Source organism: Leptodactylus fuscus, chromosome 8, assembly GCF_031893055.1.
Source record: "Leptodactylus fuscus isolate aLepFus1 chromosome 8, aLepFus1.hap2, whole genome shotgun sequence".
In the NCBI taxonomy this organism is placed as follows: Eukaryota; Metazoa; Chordata; class Amphibia; order Anura; family Leptodactylidae; genus Leptodactylus; species Leptodactylus fuscus.
The window spans coordinates 16,086,885-16,097,078 of NC_134272.1; the positions used below are offsets into that span (position 1 = coordinate 16,086,885).

Sequence of the window (10,194 nt, forward strand, 5' to 3'; positions counted from 1 at the left end):
TGCACACATTTGTACACGCCATAGGATTAGATATACGTGTCTGCACAGAGTACCACATGCCGTAGGATTAGATACACGCGTCTACACACAGTTCCACACCCCAGAGGATTAGATACGCGCATCTGCACACAGTTGTACACGCCATAGGATTAGATACACGTGTCTGCACACAGTACCACATGCAATAGGATTAGATATGCGCGTCTACACATAGTTCCACACGCCGAAGGATTAGATTACTAATCACAGTACCACACTTTGGAGGATTAGATACATGCCTCTGCACACAGTACCACAAGCCGGAGAATTAGATATGCGTCTCCGCACACAGAATCACACGGGGGAGGATTAGATACGCGCGTCTGCACACAGTAGCACACGGGGCAGGATTAGATACGCGTGTCTACACACAGTACCACATGCCATAGGATTAGATACGCGCGTCTGCACACAGTACCACATGCCGGGGGATTGGATACGTGCATCTACACACAGTACCACATGCTGTAGGATTAGATACGCATGTCTGCACACAGTTGTACACGCCATAGGATTAGATACGCGCGTCTACACACAGTACCACATGCTGTAGGATTAGATACGCGTGTCTGCACACAGTACCACATGCTGTAGGATTAGATACGCGCGTCTACACACAGTTCCACACGCCAGAGGATTAGATACACGCGTCTGCACACATTTGTACACGCCATAGGATTAGATGCACACTTCTGCACAGAGTACCACATGCCGTAGGATTAGATACACGCGTCTACACACAAATCCACACTCCAGAGGATTAGATACGCGTGTCTGCACACAGTTGCACACGCCATAGGATTAGATACACGCGTCTGCACACAGTACCACATGCAGTAGGATTAGATACGCGCGTCTACACATAGTTCCACACGCCGAAGGATTAGATATTCGCCTCTTCACACAATACCACACAGGGGAGGATTAGATACGTGTGTGTGCGCACAGAGTATCACACTTTGGAGGATTAGATACATGCCTCTGCACACAGTACCACAAGCCAGAGAATTAGATACGCGTCTCAGCACACAGTATCACCCGGGGGAGGATTAGATACGTGCATCTGCACACAGTACCACACGACCAAGGGTTAGATGTGCGCATTTGCACACAATTACACACGCTGAAGGATTAGATACGTGTGTCTGCTCTAAGTACCACACGGGGAAGGATTAGATACGCACATCTGCACACAGTTCAACACGCTGGAGGATTAGATACGCATGTCTTCACATAGTACCACCACCAGAGGATTAGATATGCGTTTCTACACACAGTATCACACGGGGAAGGATTAGATATGCACATCTGCATACAGTTCCATATGCCGGAGGATTAGAAACGCACATCTGCACACGGTACCATATGCCATAGTATTAGATATGTGCGTCTGCACACAGTTTCACACGCCAGAGGATTAGATACGCACGTCTGCACACAGTACCATACGCCGGGGGATTGGATACATGGGTCTGCACACAATACCACATGCCAGAGGATTGGATACGTGCATCTGCACACAGTTCCACACACCAGAGGATTAAATAAGCAGGTCTGCACACAGTACCACATGCCGTAGCATTAGATACGTGCGTCTTCTTACAGATCCACACGCCAGAGGAATAAATACACGCATCTTCACACAGTTGTACACGCCATAGGATTAGATACACACGTCTGCATACAGTACCACATGCCGTAGGATTAGATACCCACGTCTACACACAGTTCCACATGCCGTAGGATTAGATACGTGCCTCTTCACACAATACCACACAGGAGAGGATTAGATACGTGCATCTGAACACAGTACCACACTTTGGAGAATTAGATACAGGCCTCTGCACACAGTACCACATGCCAGAGAATTAGATACACATCTCAGCACACAGTTCCACATGGGGGAGGATTAGATACGCGCATCTGCACACAGTACCACACGCCAGAGTCATTAGATACGTGTGTCTGCACACAGTTTCACTTACTGGAGGATTAGATACACGCCTCTTCACACAATACCACACGGGGAGGATTAGATATGTGCATCTGCACAAAGTACTACACCAACAAGGATTGGATACTTACATCTAAACACAGTACTACACGGGGAAGGATTAGATACAGCTTTACTCCAAGTATCCATAACAACTGATCACAGGTTTTTCACTGACATTCAAAATGAGATACACATAATCACATGACGCTTATGGACATACACACAAACAACATACAAAATACACCAGTGCAAAATTGGACAATTCTTATGGGGCCACTACACAAACATAAAATGTAATATACCCATGCGAAGCCAGGTCCTCCCTCTAGTATAGTATATATAGTGTGTGCGTAATATACAGAATGATCAAACAAATAAAGATCAGTTCTTAATACATATCTATGTAGAGATAATAACCAGTTATTGTGTATAGTACAAGCAGTGACTAATATATAAAGCAGGGGTCCTCAAGCTACGGCCTACGGGCCACAGGAGGCCCACCGAGGTCATTTCTTTGGTTTCGCCGGCAGGGGCGCACTGTCGTCCGGATCGCTCACTATTGGGGAAAGATCGCTCGTTTCAGCTGTGTGCAAAGGCACATACAAGTGAAAGCTGTCAGCGACCGCGGCCTACAGTGTGACCTCTCCTCCGACACATGCGCGATGACGTAAGTCATCAGCTCCTGCAGTCAGAAGAAGGAGAACGCCCGGTGGTTCTTCATGGGTAAGTATAATACTGTGTGTGTGTGTGTGTGGGAAGGGGGGGGGGGGGAGCGTGTACTGAGGAGCATATAATACTGTGTGTGGGAGAAGGGACGTACTGAGGAGCATATAATACTGTGGGGGAGGGGCATACAGAGGAGCATATGATACAGTGCTGTGTGCGTGGGGGGGCGTACGGAGGAGCATATAATACAGTTTGGGGGGGTGTACTGAGGAGCATATAATACAGTGTGGAGGGTGTACTGAGGAGCATATAATATTGTGGGGGGGCATACTGAGGAGCATATAATACTGTGGGGGGCGTACTGAGGAGCATATAATACTGTGGGGGGCGTACTGAGGAGTATATAATACTGTGGGGGGCATACTGAGGAGCATATAATACTGTGGGGGGCATACTGAGGAGCATATAATACTATGGGGGGGCGTACTGAGGAGCATATAATACTGTGGGGGGGGCGTGCTGAGGAGCATATAATACTGTGCGGGGCGTACTGAGGAGCATATAATACTGTGTGTGGGGCGTACTGAGGAGCATATAATATTGTGGGGGGGGCGTACTGAGGAGCATATAATACTGTGGGGGGCATACTGAGGAGCATATAATACTGTGTGTGGGGCGTACTGAGGAGCATATAATATTGTGGGGGGGCGTACTGAGGAGCATATAATACTGTGGGGGGTGTACTGAGGAGCATATAATACTGTGTGGGGGCGTACTGAGGAGCATATAATACTGTGTGGGGGGTGTACTGTAGAGCATACAATACTGTGTGGGGAGCGTACTGAGGAGCATATAATACTGTGTGGGGGGCGTACTGTAGAGCATATAATACTGTGTGGGGGGCGTACTGTGGAGCATATAATACTGTGGGGGCCTGCCGTGGATCATATAATACTGTGGGGGGAGCTACAATGGAGTGTATAATTGTAATTCTTTTGTAAACTATATTTTGGCCCTCCAATAGTCTGAGGGACAGTGAACTGGCCCTCTGTTTAAAAAGTTTGAGGACCTCTGCCCTAAAGTATCAATACAATAGAACCCCCCCCAAAAGCGATCCCATTTTGTAAACTACACCCCTGACAGAATTCATCAAGGGATTATGGTTAGCCTTCTGACCCCACATCCGTTTCACAGATTGTATTAACGTTGGGATGTGTAAATTAAAAATTACAAAAATTTCACTTTATCCCCAAAGTTTTCATTTTTACAAGAGGTTAAAGGAGAAAAAGCCCCCCACAGTTTGTTAAGCAATTTCTCCTGAACACGGCAATACCCCATATGTGGTTGTAATCTGCTGTATGGGTACATGGCGGGGCACAAAATGGAAAGAGCAATATTTGTCTTTTGGAGGCAGGTTTTGCTGGAATAGTTTTCAGGTGCTTTGTCATATATGCAGAGCCCCTAAAGTACCAATACAGAGGAAACCCCCAAAAGTGACCCCATTTTGTTGGGGAAATTTTAGGGTCTCTGCAAACATGACATGAAGTCCAAACACAAGAATCTGAATCTGCACTCCAAAAGCCCATAGTGCCCCTTCACATCTGCCCCCTTCTGTGTGCCCAAACACCAGTTTATGCCCACGTGTGACACTGGCGTACCCAGGATAACATACTTAATGCCATAAGTGGACGTAAATATGTAATTGTTTTTATTAATTTTTATTATTTTTTTAATAAAATTTATTTTCTATAGGAAAGGGGCATTTTGGGGCTTTATTCATTTATTATTATTTTTTTTAATACACTTCACTTTTTTCCTCTTTTTTTCCACATACATGATGTCCCACTAGGGGATCTGAACCAGCGTTGCTTTGAGTTCAGTACTATATGCTGCAATACACAGCGGCAGGATCAACTAGGCATGGGGGGCTCCTGACCGCCTGGGGTCACTGGCCAAACCCCGGCTGCAGATATTACATATTGGCACCCATGATCTCGCCGCTGAGGAAGGGGGTCATGTTTGACCGCGGCATCCATGGGGCTAAAAAACCCCGACCAGAGCTCGGCTTTAGTCAATGGCTCTCGGCTACTCAATGATCATATTTTTATGACTTATCCTAAGTGTAGGCCGTGAATAAAGCATTCCTGGACAACCCCTTTAAGTCCTCCTCTATTCTATCCCACCAGGGACTTTACCATCACCTCTTTCCTGCCCTAAACCACCAGGCACATTACTTTAGTTTTCCTCTTCTCTAGAGCACCATGGACTGAACCTACAACTATTTAGGCTATGGTTATAGGTATCTGGGTAAATTGGGGGTTGGAGGAGGTCGGACTAATGGTGGGGCTGTTCTTTCTCATAAACAGGTCTCTTACTAATAAATGTAGACTGAGCTTGTAGCTAAAGATTTATTGCACCCAGCCCTGAAAGACTTTTGGCCCTGTGCCCTTCTAACATAGGAATCAGCAGATTAGAAGCTTCTACACCCCATAGAAGACTCCTCCAGTATCTGGACAGGTACAGGTGGTGCAGAGATAAAATACTGAGCCCCTGAAGTTCAGACCAGGAGACCCCTATGGCGGAGACCTGCGGACCTCAGGATAGGTGTGTGAGGTGTAAAGCGTCTCCTGTAAAGCGTTTCCTCTGTAATGATGGAGCCGGCCTGTGATCTTCAGGACAGATATACTGACACCTGCTGCCTGAACACGTCCGACCTGACAGAAGTAGTTACATACGGAGACATAGACAAGCAGTGACAGGGCAGACGGCGGACATGACAGCCATGAGAGAAGGTGCTGGAAAGTGAGCTGAGGAGACGGACAAAGGTAATTTATCTAGAAATGTCCAGAATTTCTTCTTTTTATTATTATTATTATTATTATTAGTTTTTGCGTCCCTGTAGGTGTAAATAGAGATCATATATACCATGGGAGTAGCGAGAAGTTTCTTAATATCTATCTATCTATCTATCTATCTATCTATCTATCTATCTATGTCCTATCTATCTATCTATCTATCTATCTATCTATCTATCTATCTATCTCCTATCTATCTATCTATCTATCTATCTATCTTTTATCTATCTATCTATCTATCTATCTATCTATCTATCACATATAGCTATGTATCTATCTGTCTATTTATCTATCTCATATTCATCTACTTTTGTATGTATTCTAGGGAAAGGAGGGATTAAGAACTTTTATTTTTTTAAATCTTTTTTTTGGGGGGAGATTCTATACATTGATATTGTGGCTGGTCATAGACTGCCCCCCACCCTCCTAAAAAAAAATATATATATTTTTTTTTTGCTGACTCGAGTATAAGCCGAGGGAGACTTTTTCAGCTCAAAAACTGGGCTGAAAAATTCGGCTTATACTCGAGTATATACTTTTGTATAAGAAAGTGTTTTTAGTTTCCATATTCTGGGTTTTTTTTATTTTTTCATGTGATGTCTTTTTTTAATGGAGAGTTGAGGTTTTATTGGTATTACACTCATATTTTAGGGTAAATTTTCCTTTTTTACTGTTTTTTTTTTTTTTTGCAAAACCCACATTTTCATCTTTATCAGACACGATTCTGATATTGATGCTCTGTCCTAAGGATAAGGATCACTTTAAAGGGGTCTTCACCGTCTTAGATAAATCTAATATTAATACAGATGGATCTCCACCTAAAAAAATCAATTTAAGGACGAGGCCCCACGTTGCGGAAACGCAGCTTTTTTGTGGTTGCAAATTTTGTTGTGTTTTTTTTTTTAGCAGTGGATTTAGCTAAAGGAAGAAGTATATGAAGCTTCCTATATATTTCCCATTTCTTTGGTAGCCATTCTTGAGTTTGGCTTATAAAATGCAGCAAAATCCGTAACAAACCTAATAATACAGGGATCTCCTCCTTAAAAAATCTATTTAGTATTGCAGGTGATTTCTATCCTAAAACAATCTAATATTAACGGAGAAGGATCTCCACATTATAAAAATCTAATTAATAATGCAGAGGATTGTCTACCTTAAAAAAAAATCTATTCAATAATTCAGGAGATCTCTACCATAAAAAATTAACCTTAATGAAGAAGTGGATCTCTACCTTATATATCTAATATCATTGAAGAAGGATCACATTAAAAATTCTAATTAATAAATTAGGAAATCTCTATATAAAAAAAAATCGAATTAATAATGTAGGAAATGTCTATATTAAAAAATCTAATTAATAACGTAGGAAATCTCTATATTAAAAAATCTAATTAATAAATTATGAAATATCTATATTAAAAAAATCTAATTAATAACGTAGGAAATGTCTATATTAAAAAATCTAATTAATAATGTAGGAAATCTCTATTTTTATCTCTAGTTTTATTTCAATGAATCTTGCCTTTTCTTTCCAAGATGTCCATCTGCAGGGTTATGACAACAACCATTGAGGACTGAAGATGCCCCAGGTCCATGTGAACCAACACAAAATTGAGTCGGTAATAATGTCTTTCGTTGGGTATCAGATGGATTATAAACCTATAAGCTCCTAACCTCATACTGGTGCCGCACCAAAAGGGTCCGCTGCTACTACTGCTCCAGTGTCAAAGGTTGGGATCTACTATTAGGTTCTACACTGGTGTGGAAGTAGGAACTATGGGGTTTCCGATCTGTTAGATCAGGGGGCATTCCTGGAATACTCGTAATTTTCAGTCCCCCCCATATGAAAATAAGGCTTAATGTGAAGGTTAAACCTAGGTCCACTATGAAAGAAATTGCATAAATACTAATACCCCATTTTAATGTAGTTTTTTGTGTTGCTGCCTTCACATCATGGTATGGTCCATAGTGAAGTTGGAAGAAAAGTCAAGACTGGGAGAGTCTTCTCTTCCTCAAAGTGTAAAGAACAGACCAAAGTCACCAAAATGGTCAAGAAATGTATCCATGGTGCCTGTACCATGTCCATCATCAACATAGGTGTCATCTTGCTTTATCTCCATGTTTTCATGTTTTCTAGGAGATTTCTGAGCGGTGGAAAATGAAGATTTCCATGAGGTTGACACTGGCGGTGGCGGTCATAACATCTATTCTTTTTCTGCTTTTTAACCAGAATAAAGTGCAGGTACCTCCAGAATCTAATATAGATACAACCCCAATGGTTTCAGTGGTCATCCATATAGGACATATATGGGTCTGGTGTCAGCACATAACACCCTACCAACCAAGTGGAGCGGATCACCGGTGTAACCAGTTATGGTGTATGATATCAGAATTACTAAATGGTCTGAATGTCTCATTTTTAGATCCAAAATTCCATGCTATTTATTTCTTCACGTGTGTTGACAGCTCTATTCACCGATACAGAGCACCAAATCCAATGCATGATAAAATTCCATCTATCTGGGATTGCACTCGAAACACTCAAAAACTGCCCAATTTCAAGATAATTTGCACAAATCTTGATTCTTTTGATCTGCCAGGGATCGCTTTTACCAATTCCCGGGAATAGTTTCAAAGGTGGATAATAAATCCTCAGGGAACGGGAGGAAGTAGAGAACTGGGGGCATCTTGAGGACCAGCGAATAACCCTGTAAGGTTTCTTGAACATGTATATAACATGGAGGGGCTTGTCCAGCTGACTGATTCCCTTTAATTACTGACGCCTTTGGTGCGGGGCATTTGGTCATTCCCTTTTAACATATAACTCAACTCCATATCTCCCAGCAGTCAACATGCCTGTAGTGTTGCTCCAGGAAATAACCCTGAAAGGGGTGTGGCTTATGCAAATGTTCTCCAAAATAGATAACATTGGGGCACACTATTTTTGGATTTTTAGTGTTAAGTGTTTCATTCCCGTTTCAGATCCCAGAAATAAAAATGCTTCAGTTGTGTAACTGCCAGTCAAGCAGTAGCGCCCCTGATCTGCCGGGACCAATGGAAACCGATGCCGAAATTGAACGACTATTCGACAAGATTGACAAGACGATTACCAAGGTGACAATCAATGATTTACATAAGGCGACCAGCCCAGAAAAAAGCACGACTGTCATCATCAACCCCAAAGCTCAGTATTGCCTTGGCGATCAGATACTCGTTGAAGTGACGGCCTACGACTACTCCGGGAATAGGAAATCCTATGGTGGAGATTACTTGAGGGCAAGAATATACTCACCTGGTACAAACAGTAGTGCAAGTGGGACCATCATAGACAATAAAGATGGGACATACTTGGTAAAATTCACTTTATTCTGGGTTGGGTCTGTACACTTATCTATATTACTAATGCACCCCAGTGAGGCCGTCTCTGCCTTATGGCGGGCAAGGAACCAAGGCTTTGCCAATATCAAGTACACAGGAAATTTCACGAGCGCCACAGAGTATGTGAACAGTGAATGTGGCTTTGTGCTGGACACAGAAGAGGAAATCTGCCGCTATGTGGACAAGAGAGATCACGAGGCCTTCTACTGCATCAAGCCAAAGGATTACCCATGTGAGGCCTTGACCCATATGAATTCTGTCAATCGGGATCACTCGTATCTCACCGAGGTGGAGAAGATTCTTCTCAACAGGTGACTATCAACTTTAGCCAATGAATAGAAAAAGTTCACACCCCCCCATATAGCAAGACTCCATGAAGATCTTAGATGACAACATCAGGTCTTCATCATTCTGTCTGCTCTCTTTTTGCCACCATGGGATCAGACTACTCTCCTGTAGATGAGGAGTGTGGTGGGGGTGGCATGGTACAACCATATATCATGAGATCTGAAGGTATCAGATTCCTGACCATTCCCTTGATCCAAGAGGTGATGAGTGATGTATGAGAAATCTTAAAGTTAGTCTTGTTGGCATCTATAAGAGTTGTTTCATTTTGGTTCCTGTCCAAAATACATAATGTATGAGACCTTAATTTGACGTTTGCTAGTATTCGCAGAAAAGCAACACACCCATTTACATAATTTTATAATGAATGCATTAATAATAATCCCTTTATGTGATATAATTATAGATGACTCTTTTTTTTTTAGGTCAAATATTGGTTTCGAAATTTTTAAGGATTCAAAACCAGTCACTGTCCTCGACTGTGGCCGTAAGTATGTCTGACACATATAGACCAGTAGTGGCTAATTGATTTCTTTGGTTTAATACTGGATATTAGGGGTAGTCCTGATACTGGGACAAGTCTACAGCATGTCTGGTGGCCCCTAATGGTTAAATGTCAATGGGTTCACCAAAAAGGGTACTGAATAAAGGGTTAAGGCAGGGACCTGAATGAATGTCCTAGGTCACCAAATACCAAATCAGGCCCATTGCCTTATGTTTTGTGGCCCCCAGTGACACAGCTACATCTCCCATGGCCACCTGAGGCAAACTGGCATGAACCGGGGGAACATTGTTTATTTATTCGGCCACTACCTATTGTACTATTCTAATGGGTATTGGCCAATAAGTTGCTCACCTCTCCACGCTCCTATCCAGACCAGCCTCTGCTTCTAGGTAGCGCTGCACGTTGTATCA

General features: G+C 42.7%; 1 protein-coding gene across 1 annotated transcript in view; it reads left to right on the plus strand.

Moving 5' to 3' along the window:
- Window positions 1-7,090: 7,090 nt before the first annotated feature.
- LOC142217381 (NXPE family member 4-like) overlaps window positions 7,091-10,194 on the plus strand; it is a 6,242-nt gene continuing 3,138 nt past the window's right edge. Inside the window, exons 1-4 of the mRNA XM_075285608.1 lie at window positions 7,091-7,175; window positions 7,694-7,798; window positions 8,539-9,245; window positions 9,705-9,766. Coding sequence (XP_075141709.1) covers window positions 7,137-7,175; window positions 7,694-7,798; window positions 8,539-9,245; window positions 9,705-9,766 — 913 coding nt within the window. The 5' untranslated portion in view covers window positions 7,091-7,136. The remainder of the gene's footprint in view (window positions 7,176-7,693; window positions 7,799-8,538; window positions 9,246-9,704; window positions 9,767-10,194) is intronic.